General features: G+C 37.3%; 1 protein-coding gene across 9 annotated transcripts in view; it reads right to left on the bottom strand.

Annotated features, from left to right (window-relative positions):
* SHANK2 (SH3 and multiple ankyrin repeat domains 2) overlaps window positions 1-24,762 on the bottom strand; it is a 365,392-nt gene that overhangs the window by 257,530 nt on the left and 83,100 nt on the right. For 8 of the 9 annotated variants that reach the window (XM_052810983.1, XM_052810982.1, XM_052810981.1 and 5 more), the window contains one exon: window positions 21,179-21,245. In XM_052810983.1, coding sequence (XP_052666943.1) covers window positions 21,179-21,245 — 67 coding nt within the window. Of the gene's footprint in view, window positions 1-15,002; window positions 15,226-21,178; window positions 21,246-24,762 lie in introns of those variants that run through there. The other variant, XM_052810988.1, reaches the window with a different exon arrangement.

A 24,762-nucleotide genomic window follows, 5' to 3' on the forward strand; every position in this document is an offset into this window, starting at 1 on the left:
CATCTGCAGCCCACTCAGCCAAGGAACATCCACTTATATACCCTCATGCATTATTCACCAGGAAAATTGAAATAATCTACCAGTGGTTAAGCAGCTCAGAATCAAATGCAAATCAAGGGAAAGCAGTTAAGAATGAGGATCATTCATAAGTCCTGACACTCCTCCGCACAGCAAGCCAGGAGTCTCCTGCAGGAGCCACACAAACCATTACAACCTCAGTCCCGGCGGCTGCAGGCGTTTGGTGCAACTTCACCTGCAAATTGCCCTGTTTCTCCAGTGATGGCAAAAACACTGACCTGTGCCCGTGCTTTGAAAAGGAACTTGCTTTATTTGTATTCTAGATGCTCACTCCCTGTCATTAAAGGTGGGTCCTTTGGCACGTACCTGAGAAAATCTGACTTTTAAAAAAATTATTAAAAGCCTGTGTTTACTGTAGCACTGACTACAATTACATTCATTCTTTATCTGACTATGAAACTTCAGACATACAACAGTCAAGCATAAAAACAAATTTATGTTATGTAAAAAATATTTCCAGTGAGGGTAGAAGTTATTGCTGTCACCACCTTCATCTTCAATAATACAATTCAATGGGAATTACCTTAGACCACGATTTATAACAATTATTTTATTATCTTTAGGAATATACACAGTAAACATTAAGATCAGAAACAATAAATTAATTTTTAAATCACAGTGAGAAACTAAAAGCCCAGTTAGCCGTTAAGAAGTTATACACCATTACTTAAAAGCTAATGTAAACAGTAGCAGCACGCATAATTTTTGCAAGTTTATACAAATTACCCTGGACAAATTTTCCATGAAAGCTACATAAACCTTATATTATGAAGTATTTCCATGCATCTGGATTTATTATCATTGATGCATACTCAGGCAGCTGTAAACTCCATGCATTAATGTTCTTTATCAGAATTTAATAGCTTTAACTCTTCTGGTTTTAGGGACAATCATTATACTGTTTGTGTTTAGGCAGTGCAGTTTTTCCCCACATATTGTACACAGCAAAATAGTTTTCAAATCAACGGAAACTGATGTTTATTTTTCAGACAAGACATTTGCAAGGAAAAAAAAAAGCTAGATTTAATCAACCAGTTATTTATTTCAACAATTGGTTGAACCCAAAAATTCTGTTGGCAACCCTAGACCTGATCTCATGAAATTACAGAATGACAAATTACAAACATTTCTGTCATAACTGTAAAATTAGAAAGTGCAAAATACGGGAGAAAAAAATCAAATATGCCTCACTCTAGGTGGCAAAAAAATTCCATTAAGGTCCTATATTTTTGCAGTCTTTTCAGATATATATCTGACTGTCAGAAAGCCTAAGACAAAAAAAAAAATCCTAAATGTCAGATATTCCAGGTACAATAAGAAAAATATGCTGTTGACAAAGGATAAAAATCAGACCAATAACCACCTCCACCTAGAATTCAAGATGAAATATTGTTTCAGTAAGAATTTGGCTAATATCTTTGGATATTCACACACGTTTTAAATGATTTGAAACACTACTGACATAAAACACTATACTGGCAGCTCATTTTCCTCTAGTTGAATTGTATTTCCCTTCACCGATTTTCAGTTAAATTTACTCTTTTAGATCTGCTGGAGTAACAACTGGAGTGTGACAACTACACTGTATTGTAGTGGTTGTGTAGTGACAACACACCACTTATGTCAAGGGAAACAGGACCCCAAGTCAGAGAGAATAGGGTTAGGCTCTCACTTTATGGAAATTACCAAGACATTTTTAATGTTCCTATAATCCAGACCAAAACTCTACTTTCGCAGTGCCTTCTTGAAGATTTCTACAGACAGACCTATACTTTCCCCTAGGAAGACGAAGCACAAACCCATCCTGAAGGAATGTTAACCTCCGATTCTCAGAATCCTAGGTACTTCAAACACAATCCTTTCACTATAAAGCTATATTAAATTTTCCATAGACTGTTTGGAGGCATTTCTTTGCCAAAAATAACCCCTGAATTTAAGATCAACTGAAATTTTAAAAAATCCTTTACAAAAAATTATCTTATATCACTTACACATCATACACACATACTCAAGATCCTTAATTAAACCAATTATTCATTTAGGTTGAATAATTGAGATCTCCTATGCTTCTATTGCTGATCCAAGATACAAAGCAGTTGCATTCTAGAAAAAGGAGATGAAAGATGTACCCAAATATTTTGCCAAATACTTCAGAACTGGCATCTCTCTTCACATATAAACTATACTGACCTTATCCAAAATCCGTATGTGTTAAAAGAGAAAATCTTGAGTATCATTAAACATAGAGATCTAATTTTGATTTCAAGCTTCTCTGGGGTCAGTGCTAATTGCACTGATTTTTCCACATGTCTGCAGGAAAAAAAACCAAACAGGTAGGCCCTAATGGCTTTATTTTATACATGTGTAAATCTTGACTGTGTGTGTTCAGTTATATGCAATTAAAAGATGCTCAGCCTTGCAGAAAATATTCTTTATCTAATGATAAAACAAGTTTAACTACTAATCTGGATTTTATCATTTTAAACACATCTATTCACATCTTGCTGTACCAGAAGTAAGCAACCTATAATATGCTATTTAACACAGAAATATGAAAGCTATTTGAAAAAGGACACCCTGTAGCTTTTATGAGATTAATATAAATGTAATGGCTCTATCATGAAACAAAAATGGTCAGAGTATATATGTGAACTGTCATGACTAAAACCCATCTCCTGTAATTCTACATGTACAGATCTGTATAAGGAAGGTAAGGCATAGACTGCTCTTTATTCGATAATGGTCTCTAATGAGATCTCCATCTGCGTACTAGCCTGACATCCCATGAAACAAATTCTGGACTTGAACATTTCACCTCTTTAAATAGCTCTGCTCACTGTAACAACTTAGTAAAATGCAGATCTTGTGTGACAAGGACTCACATAAGACTTAAGAAACATACCTTATTTTATCACTGATGTTCACTGATGTTCACAAATGACTCGGTACTACACCAGTGCCATCCAATATCATCATGCCCTGCTTACCCAATCCCTTACAGACACCCCTCATGTAGCAGAGAAGACTGGTATTCCCAAAGTCAAATTTTAGGAGTATTTACGAAGAAAAAAAAAAACAGAAAACCTTGCCAAAATTCTGAGACTTCTTTAACTTGATATGATACTTGGCTGACTTTTCCTTATTGCCTGGAAGCAATTCAGCTAGAATAGAGAATTTAATCCTCCACAACATGTATTTTAATGACTCATTGTTTTCCTATTTCTTTCTAGTTTCCACAAAGCTTAATGGACTTGAGCACGATTATTAAAACACTGCAAACAAAAAAACCCCTTTATTTTTCTCAAAAAAAAAGAAGTCTATGACACAAACAATTTAGCTGCAACCAGTAAAGGACATTCTAAAATTAGAGCCTGTTGTGTTAGGGATGGTAACAAAGTGTCTAAGCCATATGCTGGTGTAATCTATAAAAGCTAGATACAAAGCTTATGTCATTGTAACTTACTGTTTCAGAAACCAGCAGAACTGCTACCGTACGTGAACCCAGTATTAATCAAATAATTTTAGATTTTAATTTGCATATAGTACTGGATCAGTACAAACATTTGGTTATCAGAAATACATTACAGTTTTGTCATCATATGTCAAGAACATGCCGTTACAAATACTAAATATAACTAAATAGGGAATTTTTGGTTTTAAACAACTCTTTACACCCAACTTACTCCATTTTTTCAGTTAGACAGAAGATGCAAATCAGAAGAGAAGCAGATGTTTTTAATCTGTATAGATATTTTTCAGATTGCATAGGGGACAGTCCACCAGCTGCCAGAAAAAGACTTAATAGATTTTGTCTTTTTTTCTTCTCCAAGAGGAAACCCAAACACACCCTAAGATAAGGCACTAGCCTAAATCCGTAATAATTTATGTGGATTTTATCCAGATTTACACTTCTTTAATGCAGAACATGATTTGTCACTTGCATAACAGATTTAGACACCAGAAAAACTTCCCTCATCAATTGAACTATTTCCCTCATCAGCTGGTACAGAATAAACTACAACTGATTATTTAGACGTAGCCACGGGTGGAAAACAGAAGCACTAACTGTTTTGCAAAGAGGAAAGTACGCAGGGCACGGTAATTCCTGGGTACCTACCGCAGGCGCGGTGGTCATTTCCAGCCCGCGGGATGCTGTGCCACAGTGTTCGGAAAAAAGTGCCGTCACCATGGGGACCAGAGCATCACCCCGCGCAGGGACCCTGTTCTCTGAGCCACTGGCAACACCCCAGACTTAATAACAGGCGCTCCATTCTTTTAACTTCCAATTATTTGCAGCAAAGAGGCATGTCCTTCAAAAAGGGGGAACCCTAAACTATCTTTTGGATAATTCCATAATTGGTTTTTTTTTAGAAATAAGAAAATGAAAGTACATCAATGAACAAATGCCGAATTCTGTTTGGGAATGTCATATATTTAAGTCCACCATATGACCAAAAAGTTCTTAGTCAGTACTACTCCCTCCAAATCTCTGGATATGCCAAAAAATATGCTTAATTGCATAAAATTTCTGCCAGTAAATAACTTCTGAAATGGACTTTCTAAGATGTAGACCTGTACTCCACAGAAGGATGAGAAGCACTGTTAACCCACAGGGATTTTGACTCAACTAGATCTTCTCTTACTTAAAAAAAAAAACCCCAAAATATCCTTCAGTGCAGGCATGTGGAGAGAAAGCTCTACCACCTTTGGAGGTAGACTGGCTCCAAGCTTTAGCTTTTGTCAGCAAAGGTGATGAAAGGGAAACCCCTCTTCATCCAAGCATCATCAGAAAACTTACGTTCTCCCACTATGCACAACCAAGCTAGCGATGAAAAAAAAAAAAAACCAAACCAAGAAGATGACTGCATTATTTACCACAAGGAGGAAAACACAGTCCTGTGTTAAAAATCCAAAGCATTTTCTATATTAGGAATCTAGCTAATGTAAGTTTGCTTTCATTTGGTTGAAATAAACAATGTCAGATTAGTTCTTACATTTTTTGTCTCTCTTGGTTAACTTCACACGTAAGAATGTGCATCTGCTGCTTATGAAGATGTCTGAATAAACATTGTTATGCTAATGGGTCAAAAGAAAAAAAATACTCTGTCCTAAGTACAGATGTCCTGGTTTTGGCTGGGATAGATTCTAGTAGCTGGTATAGTATGAGAAGTATGAGAAGAATGTTGATGACACACTGATGTTTTCAGTTGTTGCTAAGTAGTGTTTATACCAAGTCAAGGATTTTTCAGCTTCTCATGCCCAGCCAGCAAGAAGGCTGGAGGGGCACAAGAAGTTGGGAGGGGACACAGCCAGGACAGCTGACCCAAACTGGCCAAAGGGGTATTCCATACCATGTGACGTCATGCCCAGTATATAAACTGGGGGGACGTTCGGAGTGACGACGTTTGTCTTCCCAAGTGACCGTTACGCGTGATGGAGCCCGGCTTTCCTGGAGATGGCTGAACACCTGCCTGCCCACGGGAAGTGGGGAATGAATTCCTTGTTTTGCTTGCGTGTGCGGCTTTTGCTTTCCCTATTAAACCGTCTTTATCTCAACCCACAAGTTTTCTCACTTTTGCCCTTCTGATTCTCTTCCCCATCCCACTGGTGGGGAATGATCGAGCGGCTGTGTGGGGCTGAGTTACCGGCTGGGGTTAAACCACGACAACAGATTAGAGAGGAAGAAAGTCAGCAGACTCTTGGGATTGCTTTTAGCTATTTTTAATTCCTAAACTCCAACCCAAATGTTGCAGAACTTGTAAAACATGGAAGTTCACAGGTCCAAACTAAGACCAACAACGTATTTTACAAGTGCTTGTAATTACTTATTTGTCCTAACGTAATCTTTTCTTGCATGCAGGTTAAACAATTAATCCATTGCTAGCAGCCCAATGCTATCATAAACCAAGGCCAGATCTGCCCAATAATCTTACAGTTTCATAGGAAATTGCCCAGGGAAAGGAAAAGTCAACATGCAGAAATCTTAGCAACGTCCTCAGACACAGGAAAGGGTTGTATCTTACAAGGGAATAGAAGTTGAATAACCAAGGGAAAGAACTGGGAGAGCACAGAGGTACAATACAGAACAGAAAAGCTGGCACTGACAAAAGCAAAAGAAAAATGAGGAAAGGTGACAACGAAGGAGAGAAACAGGAAAGCAATCATGATTATATAGAAAAGTGATCTGAAACAGGCAAGATGCAATTGGCTGAAAAAATTATAAAATCCTTATTTGGAGTGGAATTAGTAGTTAGACAAATCCAATAAGGATATGCGTACTTGGTAGCGGTGCTGAAGAAAAGGCTCTGGACACTACAGCAGATCACAAACTGATTGTGTATTGCTGGGGCAGACAAATGAGCTCATTCTAACCATTCCTCAAGCCAGGCTGATGCTGTATAAATATGTCAGTACAGCACCAAGCTATACTGACCACCCCCTTGCTTGGAGGCTTTCTGATGTTAAACACAGTTCAAAACAAAGCTTAGCTCTACGCCTTTCAGTTTGTGGTCTCCCAGTTGCTGCCTCTGAGCACATGCAGAAAACTTCCAGGATTGCCTTCAAAAGACATAGATATACCTGGAGTCACGGTGCTGTGGAAAAGTGCAAACACAACACCAAGATGCATAGAGAGCACTGTCTTACACACTCAGTTCCTGGTACTTAACCACAGTATTGCATATGGATCAACCAGAGAGAGTTGAGGGGACAAGAAGAGTGTCCAAAAGTCCAAAGGATCTACAGGGAGGACTGAAACAGTTTGGTTAGCTTAGTCTTAGGAAGCTTTTCTTGCCCTACTGCTACACTCCAAGTCATCATAAGTGGTTCTCTGCTATTTTTCTGGGTTTCTATCCCATGAATATCAACTGTACATCAACTACCGCAGAGCAAGATCCCAGTCCTTGCCCTTTACGGCCAGGTCAGCGTCAGAGTCCCTGTGCTGGCTAGTGGCTCCTGCACAAAGGAACAGGGCATCTCCTTTTCTCCCTCCCAGTTCGCTACAGCCTAGTTAGTTGTCCATTTTTAAGACAAGGGACCACTGGGTTTAAGCACAGCCCCTCAGCAGAATGTACGTCTCCTCCTCTGGGGAGCCATCAGGTTCCTCAACATCTCCTTGCTTTCTGCAGGTAACTGCTTAGTTCTGAATGCTAAATAAGAATGCCCTGGAATACCTGTGGAGAAGGGAGAAAAATTCTGAGCCACTGGTACTTGAGAATCCTTCATTCAAGGACCTAAAAGCATTTTTCATAGAATTATCTGGAAATAGACAATTGACTGAGGAAATATAGCTAACAAAATGTACTGTTCCACTTTTTATTTTATTTGTTTTTATATGCATCATTTCCTGCCTTTAATTCTAATTCCATGCCCTCTCAGAAATGGAATCTCACAGATATATCCTCCCCTTTATTTTCCTGTAATAATATCATAGCAGTTTTCTCTGGCTATTCGCAATCTCTTTGTTCCCTTCACAGCTTTTCCTAGTCATAGAATGAAGAAATATGTAAAAATAGGCCACGAGAAACTAGACACACTTGATCTGCGCAGCAAAAATAGAACTCTTTAGCACCTGGCATTCTCAAAAGTGTTAATGAAGCCGGCAAGATAAGCCATGCTCTGACCCAAAATAAAAAGCTTAGCCCTCGAAAGAAGGGTAAAGATAAACTAACACAAAAATTTCTGTGGACTCACGGCTTCTTTTGAGTTCTTGCAAGCCATGACCCCAGACATCTGGACCAGTGCTACGTGGACAAGCAGGAGGGGTTGTGTTTCCTTTTGAAGGCAAAGACAGTGAGCCGGGATCAGGCTGTACAGGACGAGATACAGCATGTCTCTGTGGGATGGGGGCTATGGGGACTCTCATCTCTGCACGACCACTCACATAGGTGGGACATGCAGGAAGAGGAGAAGTAACACACATGAAAACTTTCATTTTAGTCTGCTAAAATCCCGGAGGTTAAAATACACATGTACCTTGGTGCCTGCAATCCCAGAAATGCTAGAAGTACTAGTGGCTGGGTGTTAGATCCAAAAAAAAAGGAAAGAGACTCAAAGGACAAACCAGCAAGCTGACAGTCTGCACTTGGAAGACTTTCTTCAGGAGCAACAAATAATTTCTTCAGGATAAATAAATAATTTGGTGTTACATTATAGATTTGATAAGGTGCACTTAAAACTGAAAACACATCACAGAAATTTTGCTATCTCAGATGTTCCAAAGAGATGTCAGAGGCAGTTTCCCAAGTAGGAAATGCTATAATACAAAAGATTACATATAGAGAATGGAAATTTATCAAGTAATGTTTTTTTCTCATAAGAGAATACTTCAGGAGGAGAAATGAAATCTGGGTATTTTACTTTCATAGTTTCCTTATTTCTGAAAGCCAAACAGCTAGGATGATAGTTTTAAGATGGTATCTTTACTAGGGTACTGAAGTCCTAGTCTCCTGGAATTAGTAGAAATATATAATTAACAGAAAACCAGAGATACTCCTACGCACATACAAATAATACAATCATAATGCTGTAAATCTTCCTGCCTCTTCAATTCAATAAATCTTTTGTTGTTTTCATTCAGCATGGATTTCACCCAATTATAGCCACTCTGCTGGATAACATTTACTCTGCAACCTCTTCTGAATCAAGATGGTACCGTAATTCTGTCTTTTATGAAAAATTCTGAACAATTATTTCAGCAACATTACCTAGAAAATGGAGCAGAAAATAAGTCTTTTGACTTCAAAACCTGCATATGAAATTATCAAGACACACATGGAAAGGAGAAGGAAAAAGAAAAAATCAAAACGGAACAGAGATTCACTGAGAAAACAATCTTGTTGCACACCAGTAGGATTCCCAGGCTATGCAGGGCATGGAAACTACACTGCCCTGGGCAGATGTAAGAGACTGGAGTGCACGGCCCAGTCTGGTACTTGCCACTGTCCAGATGGAAGATGTCCGTCCATATATCAGGGAATGAGTAGAGAGAGATGCTCCAGAGAAAGTGGTGCAAAACAATAAGCTCATTCCATAACCAGCTTATTTGTATTTATAGCGATAGTTACACCCAAATAGAAAAATAGGTTTCGATAGGCTAGCAAATAAAACTTTGTCTGACTGGTTAACTTGGAAATTGAAGAAATTTAAAATGTCATCCCTTAACAACATGTGCCATCCATAAATTCTGTCTTATATTACTATGTTTAGAAATAATTTACATTTTCAACTGTTCCTGAAAACACGCAAAGCCAGATAACGCCAAAGTAATTATTTCTCTGATATCCTTAAAAACCAGTTACTGTAACAAACAACATGAGCACCCTTTAGGGCCACCACTTACGACTGGAGAGAACCATGGAAACGAGTAAACAAGACATCTTTCTGATTCAGCTGCCCTTAGAACCGGAAAATACAGAAAAATAATCTAAAACATTTTTTTGTCAATGGAGTGGACATCTGGCAATGAAACAAAAGAGAAAAAACACATATCTCCAAACAGCAGCTCATTAAAATAGAGAGGGAATGGCAGAAAAGGTTCACATAGTTTCAACGGCCCTGGACTCCCTGGGAACCTTGTCCAAGATCCTAAGGAGATCTGATCTAAATACTCAGAAAGTGTTTACTCTGAAGATATCTTCCACAGTGTGAAAAAACCTTGACTGCAAAAAGATACAGCTTATTGTGAACTCCAAGGGAAAGACTGTCAACTCAGACATAGCCCAGGAGACTGAGATATAAATGGAGTAACAGCAACAGCGTGAAATATTGTGAACAGTGTGAAATACAGTGTGAAATATTACACTCATTACAAAGCAGTATGCTTCAAAGCCTACCCCTTTATCAAGCCTCATCTATAATTTGACAACAAATGGTCTTCTATGAGGATGCTATTTCCTTTTAAAGAGACTGTATATTACAAGATCAATTTTCACTAAAATTCTGACATTAATACCTTTTTATGAAAATCAGATTATTCATAAAATACTCAAAACAAATTTCTTCAGTGAAGTCTCAGTTCTTAAAGTAAATTGCCAAACAATTGTATATTGAATGAAAACGTAACATCAACTTGATTAGGATAAATAATCTAGTTTGGAAGAAAAGCAGAATGTGTAGCTGTTAAGGATTGCATAAATATAAATTTAGCATAATAGAAAGAGAAGTTCCAAGTAAGGGAGTCACTGAAGTATAGTAAGCCTGTTCAAAATGGAGTATATCATCAATTACAATTATTATCAATAACTTAAAAAGGTTATTTGAACCGATCTAAAAGAAAAATATTATCCTTGCAATCACTAAGCACATACAAATATTTAGTTTTATATTCATACAAAGCTTTTTATCCATACAAATACTTGTTTTATATGATTGGCGATGTAACCAAGTTGCTTCTGTATTTGGAAGGCTATCCTCATCCAAATCCAATTAGTCCATGGAAGATGGTCCTTTCCCCAAATGAGAGTTATATTGAACCTAATTCTTTTCAATAATGCAACAATTAAGATATACAGTGGCACATAAAAGTCCACATATTCAGAAGTTACAAATCCACCCTTGTACCATTAGTCTTAACTTTGTAGTGTACTGGCAGCCTCATTATATAAAGGAAATTACTGGGTGCATAAAAAGGCGTGTGATGAAGTGCTCAGCATGAAGATCTACATTACACTGAGAGGTGGGGTTTTTTTTCTTCCCCTCACCTTTTTTATTGTTGTTGTTGTTCTTTGGTTTTTTTTGGTTTTTCAGTCCATCTCTCTACTTTGGGAAACACAGGAAATTTCTTCAGAAAGCATTCCTGACTATTCTTATCAATCTCTATTTTGCCTTTTTTTTTTTTTAACTCTAGCATTTATTTAATGTTCTTTCATCTCTTTTTCCTGTGTTCTCACCATTGTAAATGGGAGAAATAGAAATCCATGGGATTCTGCACACATCTATTTCTCCATTTGTCCTACGTCTATTTTTGACCTGGCTTCACTGTTTCACTGTTTGAAATCCCACATAGTGTTTGATACAATCTTAGAGAGCTCTTGAGGCTCATGTTGAAAAATGATTTAAAGAAAATACATTAACTTTTGAGGAATACTAGAATTCTCTGTGAGACACTTCAAACAATTTTTCTTCTGTAGTATCCCTTGTTCGGCTGCCTCGTATCTTCCAGCTGCATTGCAGGCTCCCTGCCTTTTCTTCCTGGGTGTGGGCCCTCTAATATCCTAATATTGGTATTGCCATCCAAACCCTCCTGTTTTGTTACATAGAGATCTATATATATCACGATTGAAATGCACTGATCACATACTTCCAAAGGGCATATCCTCTTAAAAAAGCACAATTATAGAAAGTCTAGGGATACAGATTTTAGTGGACCCTGAGAAAAGTTAGCAGAAAGGCACTTAAGATAATACTGGTCAAACAGCAATAGAAATAAAACTCACAAAGTCCATGGTGGTTTCTTATATTCAATTTAGACCTTCATTCAAGTTTTACGTCTCCTACTCAGAGTTTTTCCTCTCTAATAGCTGAGATCAGCTCCTTGTCACTAAGGAAGGAGTAGTTTTAGAAGAGAAATGTGGACACAGATGCAGTAGAGTCAAGAAGACTTAGCTATACTCAGGGTCCAGCTGCTACAGCCAGACAAGCTGATATTAGAAACAAGGCATGTCTGTTTAATGAAGGGGTAATCAACTCTAGAACAATTAACAAATGGATCGAAAAATATAGATGACAAGACTAGGATACAATTTTCCAAATCCTATTTACATTATTGCAGGTCTTTAACAAGACAAAATGTTTTTTCTAGTTATAATCCAGTTCAAGGAGGAATTAGTTAATACAAATTCTGTAATCTGCACTACGGAGAAGTTCAGACAGCATGATCACATAAACCTCTTCCAGTTTTATGATCTATGACCTATCAAATTGAATTGGAGATGACTAAACAAATTTCAAGTCCCATATAAACTCAAAAGTACTACTTTCTGTTTTACAACCCCTCAGCCTAATTCAACTCCTTAACTTATTCTAGTACCTGCCCTTGTCCCCCAAAGACACCCTGGAGCAGGATCAGGCACCTTGTCTGGAAGGCTGAATTGGAAAGCAGACTCCTGAGGGATGGGTCATCTGCTGACCATTTCCAGCGACTCCAAGGGGAGCTACAGGGGTTAGAAGGACCCAGCCACCAGGTTGAACAACACTGGGAATTTCACTCACAGAGAGTAACCGAAAATCATTAACACAAGTTCCAGTTTGGCTGAAATACTAGTTCAAAATTTCAGCTTTTGAGAGTTCTGGGGTACTTGCACTGCTGTCTGCTCATAACATGACCCTTGATCTGCCTATTTAGTTCGATGGCATTATCCTTTTATATATTTCACCAGAATTTTTGAGGACAGTACAATCCACTCAATTATTTTTTGTAAAGCAAGAAATTAATCTTATTCATTTGATGACCTGTTTGATATACAAAAATACATTCCATTTTTGTCCCCAGTCAGAGCAATTATCCCTGGTATACTCAAATCATTTTTTTCTACTGATTATGCTTTACGGCTTTATTTTTTTTTTAATTCAGCAACTTGCACTAGTTCTGTACATGGCCCCCGATTTTACTACCTCAGTGGTGTCAAGCCAGTGAAAACTATTGAAAAAAAAACCAGAACCAAGAAAAGCCAATACAGTGAAAGGACCATGCCTTAAGGCACGCATATCCTTCAAGGACCTGGGAAAGGTAACTGACCCTACTCTGTGATGAAACAGCACACTGATGATAGGAACATCACCAAAACAAAAGCACAGTTCCCAACCGCTGGATATAAGGGTCCCAGCCTTGAAGGAGCAGAGGAGGTGAGAAGCATTTCTCCTGATGAGGAGCTAGCAAATGAGGAGCTAGCTAGAAGCCAGATTTGGGGGAAGTGGGAGCTGGGGGCCCTAGAAACACTTCCAACTATTTGGGTCGGAGCATGAAGATTGGGGCAAGACCCAAACATGTACCAATTCTCCCCCTTCATTTCCACCCTTCATTTCCCCCCTCCCAAACATCTCAGACATCTCCAGGAGGAAGATGGGGATAAGCCAGCAAGCCCTGCGTGACCTGCGCCCACTGCTCAGACCACAGAGTTCTTGCCCAAGACCAAAACTAGCTCAAAGGCACTGAAGATGGCCTAGGATTCCTCCAGTAGTTTATTTTCGGCTCAATTACAGGGTTCTCCTTGTTCAGTCTGTAAAATAAACTCTAAGAGGAGTAGCTGTGGCAATCGTTGCCTACCTGGCAGGTGGCAAGGACACACTACAGACTGGTTTACAAAACCAGGCCAAACCATTCTGAAATCTACTCTACTTATATCAGCAGTTCCATATGTCATCAGTTCTCTCCTTACTTTCCTGCTCAAAATTTAGAGTAAGCCTAAGAAATCACAGGCAATGACCACGCACTACATCACACGTTACATGCACAGAATACACCAAGGTTCAAAGGCCAACAAGAACAGTCAGCTTCTGAAAACAAAGTTTAAACTTTGAAGGAAAACTAGTTGCCGCACAATTTTGTACTGGGTACACACACAGAAAAAAATTACTTGTGATCAAAGGGAAAAAGAAAACTACTGTAAGTTTTTCAGGCTCTGTCCTACATTTCGGTATGTAATTACATTAACAGATCACAATTCCCAGTTTTCCAATTTGTTTGCTACCACATAGCAAGACTGAGTATAAGACGTTCTATTCCTTTGAACCCTTCAGAGAAAAACAGATAAATAATAGCAACAAATTTATTTCATACCGATCAATATTGTTTTCATTGTAACCCAGATTAAAAGCCATTAACGTAAAGGTGTTTTTCCTATGGACATGAGAAACAATTATTAATTTAGCAGAGGTATTTGAAAGAAACTGCAAAAGGGAACATAGGATTATGACAATCTACCAAACAATATGCATTTAAAATGTGGGCAATGAAGATCTCAGTGTCTTTGCCATCCTGATTACGCTAATGTTGTCCTTTTTCCACATTAAAATGCCTGCTAGCATATGAAACAGGTTAATGTTATTCACATCCAAATGACAAATACACAGGGCTATAATACGTGTTTGTGTCCCTTTTGCTTCTATTAAGTAACATGCGATAAAAATAGAACAAGTCATTGCATGCTGCTGACAGTTTTGTAGATTTTTAAGTCTTTTGATTTAATGCCTTTTCTTGTTCCTGCTTTTATCTTTCTAAATACAATTTCCCCTAACTTGAGAAGTATTCTGCAGGCATTTGATTTATGAAAATCAAGATTACTAAACGGTTTCCCAAACCAGAATAAATATGTAAACAAACAGAATATTCATTGGGCCGGCTAGCATTTAACAGAAACACTTGCAGCTGAAAAACCAAGAGTGCTGACCTCAATCACTCTGATCTAATTAAAGAAAATGGGTTAGAAAAGCAATTTTACCACAAACCAACTAATATCCTTGTGTTTTGAAAGACCTGTTCGGCTTATTCTACAATAAAATGCATGTTTCCTAAGATGTTTACAATCACAATTCCAATAAAAATAAATACTTTTACTCATACTTGAAAAATGTTTTATTTAAAAGCAATTGCCCAGTGTGGAGTATGTATATTTTAAAGGATAAGCCTACCATATTAGCAGATTTTCAATAATTAAAAAAAAAATAAAAATCCATGTGAAAGCACAGACAAACCATCACATACACATATCTCTGCATAATTATAGAGGAATACAGGAACTCTGACTTGAAGCCTAGCAACAGTATCCAAGTATTAGTTAGTCTGCTAATCAACTAACAAAAACTCACACACCAGCTCAATGTGTTTCATTTTTCTAAAGCAAAAAGCAAACAAAAACAAAACAAAAGAATCCTATTGCTTCTACTTCAGAGCTGCTGAAGGACAAGATGTACAATATAAAACAAACCTTGTTCACTTGAAGAAGAACAACCCATGTCATTTAATCCATCTGAAAATTCATCTCATCACAAAGAACCAAGGCAAAAGAGAGATTTAAAAATAGGTTATCCAAGTCAAAGGATTATCAGCTTGCCACATACTTAATATCTGCGTATCTGTATCTAATGAAAGCTTCAATATTCTTACATATATGATTGGTTTTTGTAACTCCATCCTATAGAAGCCATAGTAAATTCTGTATAGCAAATGCTTCCTAAATCTGCTGTGCTCATTTACTCACAGACAGCTGCAGGCTGGATGAAAACAATCAGGGATTAACTTTTCTATTCATCACATCTTTTAATCCATTACTTTCTCTTAGTTTGCAATAAATGAATGCATAAAGTTAAATAAATTATAAATGTGCTATAGCTAGTTAAAAAAAAGAAGTTTAAAAAGGGACTTTTTTTTTTTTTAATGATGTGTAACTGCTGTACTGTACATCAGGAGTATATGTAATGTCTTCCTCAAAGCAGAAGAGAAGATTGAACAATAGTCACTGACCTGCAATATACTTCTGGGTTCCAAAGACTTTCAAAATAAGTGATAATTAAAATAAGCTACTTTGATGTTATTATTCCTCAAAAAACTAATTTGGGGGCATGATGAATTGAAATAATCTGAGAAGCTGTGCTAAGTATTTCATACTGCTTGTAAAACAAGTTTCTAAGTACCTCATGGTAATAGGTTTTCTTGCTTTATGAAAAATATTATTTTAATTTGTTTCAAATAGGATTACTTTTTCAATGATATGGCAATTTTCATTCACCTTTCAAACATCTGTCAAGAAAACAAAAGGGATTCCCTGATGTTTAGAACCTATAAAAGAAATAAATACAATGAAATCTGGATCTTGTTTTTAATCCTTTACCAATATCCTTTTTTCCTCTCCTCTGAATCCTTTATCTTTTACATTTGATTTGGTCTTACAAAACTGCATCATCCCTGTCTGAAATAAGACTATGTGAACTTTCTCTGCCAATGACAGCAAGGTGTCTTTTATTGTACTAAGCCACAGGAATCATTTGCAAGGCTTTTTTTCTCGGTTTGTTTCTGAAAATGGCAGCACCAAGTCAAAAAATTAGTTATCTGTGCTAAATACTTTTCATGCTACAGTTTCAACAAACTGGTCGCCCAGACACCTAATGTACTACCTGGGATGGAAAGATTAATTGGCAATTGATGGTGGGAAAAGGAGCACGGTAAGGAAGAAGCAACTTGCTGATAAGAAGGGAGAGCATGTGTGAGAGAACCCACACAGTTTTGAACTTTCAGAGGAAAGGTCAAATTTTTTAATAGGACGGAATAACTAACAGATTTTTATGCTTGTATTCCGTGGCTAAGCGGAAGCGGGTTCTACAAAACTCCAGTTTGCTGGGAGACACAAGGGCTTACAGCCAAAAAGGAATATAACTGCTTGGTGCAACCTTGCCTGAACATTTAAGCGCTGTAAATCAGAGTCGTGAGAGCAGTCAGTGGGTTTGGATACCAGGTCTCCTCCTTCCACCGACTGCCCCTCATTTCATCATGAGCTTCCTCTGTGAAATTATCCAAGAGTCAGAGAGCTGCACCCATCCAGAATGAGGATGTGAGGGAAACCAGGCTTTCTCCAGGCTGAAGAAAGAACGTGGAGGGAGGGAGGGAGGACCATTGTGGTACGTGGTCTTCAACCAAAGTGCTGCTGTTCAGAGCTGCCTCAGGGTACATCCACCAGCTCTGACCCCTCCTAATGGTGTTGAAACCCTAAATGACATTATCTGTCTTGAAACACACTCAGCTGAGCCAACTGGGTGGCCTCTACAGCACAATTTCACGTAGCTGAGAAACTTTACAGGCAAAATCTCCTCTTTCTTTTTTCCAGATGACTAGGAAGGGACTCCTTGGATTAATAAGGTTGCCAATGGCACCTGCATCTTCTCTTTTGGATACAGACTTTAATCCATTTTGCTTCTATAAAAGGGAAGCAGACAGACTTCATCCCTCTGACTAAAAATGTATATTCACATTGACCCTAAGTAGACACTTTTATCTGGCAAGATCTGAGTGAGATGATAACCAGACACTACACACCTTAGAAGAACACCCCTCTCTTACAGTCAGATGTCACATTACTCCATGGGTCATTATTTTTGCCTTTTTTGCCTCTAAAATAGATATTTGTACATTTTTCTTCTTTTTACAAAATAGTGTGAAGTCTTATGATTATTGCAAAGAAGCTTATTTTATATACGTCTAGTTTTTCAGCATTTCAACACATTTGTCTAATGTAAGTGTTTTATAATTAAATAAAAAAGAAAAAGGAAGAACAGTCTCTGTCGGATTTGATCTGTAGAACAAAGATTTAGTGGTTCTACTGTAAATTAGAATATTCTACTGCCAGAGGATAACCTGGTCATTTTCCACCTGAGCTCCTTCTCCACCATCTTCAACAACAGGGATAGTCTTAGCACTACAGTCTGGCACAGATCCGGGCCAAGGGGAAAACAAAAACCACAAGAAAAAAAAGACAGACTCCCTTTAAGACATGCAAATCAGCCTCTTCTTAACTAAACAATCCCAGACTTCGCGTACGGCTTAAAATGGTATTCTACTCTAAATGCCAATGAAATATAATTGGCAGGCAAAGGTGGCATAGATGATAAGTGACATAGCCAACACTTAAGCATATATATTTATTTATGTGGAGCTCTTGTGGACCAGTGCATTGAGATATAGCGCTTTTGCTGTCGGCACGCTGCAGTCTCATCCCTTTACTCCACAGGTTGTGATACCCTCCTTCCGCAGAAAGGTTGAGCTATGATCTCTGCCACTGAACAAAGCAGCTCATTCACCGCAATGCATGGCACAGGACCATGAATCATAAGCATTACATTACTGCTGTTAGATCCTTATAATTGCAGTTTTGGCAACATTACTTGAAACAGCTTTGTGACTACTGACAAACTGGAAGACACCCACATAATACCTTCTGCATTGAAAGTACAAGTGACTTCCTACTGCAATAGTTTGGGACAACAAAATTATCTAAGAATAATGTTAATTGGCACATATCAAAACAGATGGACATGGATAGTGTAGTTCCTCACTATGTAAGATTAGAGATTTCAAGCAAATATTATTTTTCATATTTCAGATACTTCAGTTTGAGAAATGTAAAAACTTGTTTCTGTCACCAGATAAAACCTGCTCTTCAACCTACTAAGTTAGGTCCAGCCTCCAATCACTACCACCAATTCAAAATTTCCCATCCTTAAGACGATGTACCCAGGAAAGTAGGTAGATTCTTTCTGAAAAAAATATTATTGCCACTTACATTACTTAACTGTATATTAGGCTTGCATTTTAAAAGTATCTATAGCTGAAGACACTGGGTATGAAGATCACTAAATGTTAAAAGATCAGGTCAGAAATCTTCCAAGAGCTATGTGGAGGTTTTTTCCAATGAATCAAGCGCAATGTGGAGCTTTTCCCAATGCATCACCAACCTCTCCTTCCAATGAATGCTATTGTGAATAATCATGAATATCATTGACAAGCTTACTATTAAATGATTGAACAGCTCATCATCTACCAGCTTAAACGTCCATAGAAAAGACAACCACCTGAAGCTGCACGTATTCCAAAGAATTTCCCACAGTTGTAACTTATTAATTAGTAAATGAGCCTAAAATAATAACAACAAGGTTTAATGAACTGCTTCAATATCAATATTCAGTATCTAACCAAAAATACACTTCCTGAGAGAGGAAAGATGAAATGTGTCTCAAGAGACTTCATAGTATGATCTGTCCTTCTTATCTTCATGAGGATACTTCTCAAGCTCTTTGCTATTCCCTCCCACTCTGTTGCCTCTGGGCTCTAAGAAGGTACATTACTCAAATGATATATGTTGGAATACATCCAAAACTACATGAATATAGCGGGTAACCAGACACCTAAGATAACTAAAAGCCAACTTGTTGAAATTTAAATGCTGACATTATTCTGCACATTCATCTTCATACTAGCTCTCAGGCTTTCTGCTTAAGATATTGTCCTTTGATTTTTTTTTTTTTTTAAACTGGGAGACACTCCAGAAATAGACATTTTGATGACCTCACTTTTTTTTTTTTTTTTTTTTAAGTAATAAATCTTAAGGGACAAATGTCTGGCTAAATTAAATTAGGTAGGAGAAAATAACATAACATAATGCTTATTCTTTAAGACAAATCTAGTAATTTAGGTAGTTACGTGCAATCCACCACCATCTTGCAAAAAATGCAAGTGAGTCGTAGAAGCACCAGTATTTCTATTTTTCAGTGGAAAAGGGAAGGCATCAGGAAAATTTGGAGAATCTTCCCATAGAAGATATTTTCTAAGCATTTTTCTAGCAATCACCAAATCCTACAGAAAGTTTTTACAGTCAGCAATAATAAGTTCTGCCTAAAGCCCCAGCCACGTGGCTATCACTTGTTTCCTGGACTGAGTCTCATCCATCTACTTCATAACTATATTCAAATTTCTCCCACACATTGACAGAACTTAGAACCTGCACTGGTCAGGGGAAAGGAAAAGTAGTGCAGAATTGGTCAGTCCAAAAAATGATGGCATTAACATCACTGTGGTTTCATGCAAACCAGTTCAGAGGCTACTGTTTCTAAGTGTAGTGTAAGTGTTACTTCTACTTTACAGTTACTCATACTGTAAGCATATGCATAATTACTACTAGCAAGTCATTCCTTTACAAGGGTTTTTTTTTAATTGTACACAACTATTTTTAAGAGAACAAAATCCATTTAGAGAAACATAAAATGTAATACTGTGTATTCTATGTGCAGTACTTGTTCTGCACTGACTCCACACGCAAGCCAAATTATCAAGAACTAACAAGGCAGAAATAAAGGGAACATTTGAATCTAAACAACCATCTTCTTTCATTTCAACATCTTCACAAATTTATAAAACCCTTAGCCATATGTAAATATAAACAACAATAAGATACTCATCCTATGAGGAATAACTGGTTCATTTTTAGTTAATTTTTACATCAGATTTTTTATAAATACAGAAGGATGAAGACTTCTTACATGGAAAGGGACTATCCCACTATCTCAGGTAAAAACCTTCCAAACTCACTACAAACTTTTATGCAGAAGTTATGGCTTTTATGCAAAACTTTTATGCAACATGTCCTCTGTTTTCTCAATGCATACTGCAAAGAGTTGAAAGTATCACAGTGCTACGAGAATTCACATTACTGCACAGAAATTAACCATATTCCTGCAGATCATAGGCAACCAGGACGGGAAATGGAAAGGAGGCCTTAATCCAGAGCAATTCTTTCACAGTCTTAAGTTTCATGTAAGCTGGCCTAGTTTTCCACATAAATTAAATACTATCAAGTCATAGATTTGCATCACTGAGTTAAATCAGTGCAGATGACTATACAGACCCTCCTGCTTCAAAAGGACTGCCTTTCTTCATTCAACTTCAGGATGTTTCTGTGGAACTTTAATTAACTTGAATTAAAGCATTTTAATTCATTTTTATTAAACTGTATTAGAAACCACTTTTATCAAACTAGTTTTTATTTTAATGGCAAAACTCTCTACGTAAAAAGATCTTTAAAAAGCCTTAAGGTTTTTTGTCAAGGGCCCTTAATGCCTGTCACTAGCCTTCATCCAGTGCCACACACCAAACTCAGTGAGAGGAATGGTTTTATGGATATGGATAGACAGTTTCTGCCATACATTCATTTAATTGCAGAGAAGCATCTTTCTTTATCTTTTTCTTCTGACCAATTATTCCTACTTGAGAGCTGCTTTAGGCTGATGCCAAAACAGCCTGCAAGAGCCAATTTGCCTCTTCCAGGAATGTGGATGTGTATCTAATCTGTTACAAACTGCCTAAATTAGACTTATAAAGCATCTACCACTCTTTTGCCTTAGTTATCAAATTTTCATTTTCAGAGCATATTTTGAAAACATTTCAGCTTTTTCCCCATCTTCATTTTTTTATGGAAAAGTTACTTTTAAAATCTCCCTGAAATGATACTGTCCTCAAGCCTGTAGTCATCTCTCACACAGAATCAGATTTAACATCTTTGCAAAATCCTGGTTTAAACATGTATAACTTATTTTCAGTGTCTGTAAATATTTTGCTTACCAATATCAGCTTCCCTGTGATTCTTGATATATTCAGCAAGCTCAAAATTTCCCGCTATTATAGCCACCTAAAGGATTGTAAAATAGTTACAATTAATGTATTGTCATCACTTATTAAGCAGGAAAATATGCATGTTACATTACCGACAAATATCATACAAATATATTTTCTTTCCATTTATTACTTCTATTCTGCAGCTAATATAGGCAATACATTTCTGAAACAATGTTGAGAAATGATATCTCAATCTATTTGTAAGCAGCACTGCCAGTCCCCCAGATCCCCATTTACTAAGGACGCTGTGATTGTGGATATCTCGGGAGACTGCTAGAAGAGCTGTGGCTTTTCACGTTGTGCCAGTCAAAACCAGCAGTGAACGTTAAACGCAGCATCCCCAAAGCTCTGGGAGCTACACGGATGTGTGAAGAATGCTACAGGAGCAGGCTCAGAGAGACACATTGAAGATATTATTTTCCTTTAATTGCTCCTGCTTCGCTACTTACCTGAACAATGAAAACAGGAGCTACAATGCAATGTACGTGGGATAACCAGGGAAGAAGCACCAAGAACTAAAACTATTCAGGTACCACTAAGACACCAAAAAAGACTAAAAAAGAGAAACTGGTAAAGTTTATGCATATGTATAGAATTTAAAGTGTTTTTATAAATATAGTTCTAAAATAATTATTATCTTTTTCATTTATTTCCTGGTTGTCGAACACAGATGTGTGACTATCGATTCTGAATTCTCATCTAAATGCACTTAAAATGAGAAACATCTCCACTGGAAATGAGGAAAGTGATTTGGTTATGTCCTTGCTGTCTCCTCCCTTTTTTCTTCTTCTCTTATTTTTACCCTAAATATCAAGCAATTGCCTTTTCTGGCTCCATCTTGCAGCTTTATATTATGACAGATACTGTTCCTCTAAGGGCACTGTGGCTTTCCTGATGTAGGTAGAAGAGATAACCTGGGCTCACCTTTCTCACAGAAGCTTCTGCATATACAGGGTGCAGGCCAAAAAAAAATATTTTAAAAACCTTATTTAAGGACTCCTCTGGATATAGGGCTACTGTCAGTCACGAGAAATGATTGATAACTCGGGGAAACCTCTGAGCTGATGACCAAGAAAGATTATCTGTGTTTTTGTACCACTCCACAAATCTTAGGGAGGAAGAATGATGCAAAGGAAGACTAAAGTGCTGAAATGGTCTTAGGAGGTATACGAAGTACAGTTAATGCGAGTAGTATCTTTTAACGTAACAAGCATAAGACCCTACTTCCACACGCACCACAGGAAACCGAATGGACAATTTTATTTACTATTAACCAAAAGAAACTAATATGGAAATCCTCAAAAATGAAGACTCTACACACAAGCAACAAGCTACAGACAAAAAATCTTGACTATTATGTATTTAAGAGTTTCCAAATCTGCTTTAAATGGCAGACTTGGGGCAGGCTTAAATCATGAATCATGACCATTACATCCATTTCACCTAAAAATAAAATAATGACACATATTTTCTGCACTTTTCATTCAGCATCGATTATTGACACGATGCCTCCTTCTGCCATTAGCACATCTCATGAAGGGTGGGCTTAGAGTGGACTTATATATCCTACGGCAACACTGGAAGAAATCTCATTGAAATGCAGTACTAGGAAGACTATTTGCTACAGGCATGGGTGCACCATCTTAGAAAAAAGAACTCACTGCAATGCTCCTCAATAAAACTGGATGGGATTGTTGAAAGTCAGATTACCACGCTCTCTTCTCCCCTCTACAGTTCTCCAGGTGACTTCATTTACGGCCTTTCTTTAGACCCGAGAATCCCGTTGTGTTAGTCCTTACGCTTCGAGCCATTACGCATGAATCCTTTCTGAACACAGCCCTGGAAATTCTTGTGGAAGGACCCAGATTTAAACAAATGGTTTCAAACACAGTGAAGTAATCTCCAGTTTATCTTTTGGTCCTAAGCAAGAAATAGATGGTCTAAAGACAGACGGACTGATTTAGTTTAGGTTGTAAAGTCTACTGGCTGGGAAAGTACAAGCAAGACATTAAAGAAATTACTATATTTTAAGTATAATACAGTATCAGAATAACTTTTTTAGATTACTAAGCAAAGTTTAAAAGAAACAAGTGAGTATACCATTTATTAAGTTTATGCCCTGAATCCAGGTTTTCCCCCAATTTTTTTTTTAATGCTCTTCAGGTTCCATATTTTTTCTTGGCAAATTGTTCTTGTTTCATTAAAAACTTCTGTCCAATGTAAATGCTAAATACAGTAATTACAGGGTTTTTTTCATTTCAAGTGTATCTATTTCATGGCAGAAATTTTATTCCACGTTTGTATAGCACCTAGCAGTTATACTCAATATGCATATACTTGTGTTTTAAAATAATCCTCAGCAGGCAGCCATAAGCATGGCATGTGCAGTATAATCATTTTTGTCCTTTAAATAATTAAATTGAATATAATATCACCATACTTACTAGTGAAAATCATGTAATTTTTTCTCATTACAATATTAACAGCAAGGAAATGTTTTTCTTTGGGCACTTCTCAGTTGTGTTACATCAAATGTTGATGGATTCTTGGGAACAAAATGCATTACTATGAATCAATAACACTGGTTCAACTTAATCCCACTTGTGCTTTTAGACCGCAGTTGAACACATAAAGAGTGTTTGTTCTCAGATATGACCTAAGACTTCTGCATGCCATTAAATCTGCAAAGATCAGGGATGTCAGAGACAGAGGTAGATTGGTGCGCTGCCACCTCATCACCACCAGAGGAAATTATCCACCTGAAAATTACTATTTTAACCACTGGTAACACAACCTTTATTCCAGGAACTACTGCTGAAAGAAACTGCTTCTCAGCATGGATAACGAATCAGAACCTGGCACCCAGCCTCCCCTGTACAGCCTCTAAAGTGTAACTCATGATTCTCCCTGGCAAACGGCACTATGAAAGTAACAGCAGAGCTGTACAAATGCTATCCCTTTAACTTCACATTCTGCAGCCTGGCTTGGTTCAGGTTCATAAAAGCAACATTTGTGTGTAGATCAGGCGTTTTCTCTACATTATAAGCAAGCAATAATCCCTCTTTTCAATATTACCCCTAATTAGCATGTAAAATTCAAACAGGGAATTCACCAGTGACAGGCAGCTTGCTAGACAGCAGCCATGTTACTCAAATCAAAGAATTTTTGATACAGAGTAGATTTTAAAACTCAAGTATAAACATGCTGTTCAAGTGATAAACACATTTTATTACTTGAAAAAAGATATTGCCAGATAGCTAAGAGACAGCTTGACAGAGAATTGTTCCTGTACTTGCTTCTGAATCAAGCACTAGATTCAGCAAGCTCAAGGTACCATTTCTCTCAATTTAATTTACTTCAATTCGCTAAAAACAGTATGTAAAATTCTAACAGCAAAAATGAGGGAATAATATGTTAAGATCTAAAGAAAGCAAGACAAAGTTAAAAAGTACAAATATTTCTTGGCATGTTGTCAATGTAATTCACTTGAGTTTGATGGGTAAAGAGTGTGGGAGAAAGTGAAATCAGAG

Source organism: Harpia harpyja, chromosome 16 (genome assembly GCF_026419915.1).
Source record: "Harpia harpyja isolate bHarHar1 chromosome 16, bHarHar1 primary haplotype, whole genome shotgun sequence".
In the NCBI taxonomy this organism is placed as follows: Eukaryota; Metazoa; Chordata; class Aves; order Accipitriformes; family Accipitridae; genus Harpia; species Harpia harpyja.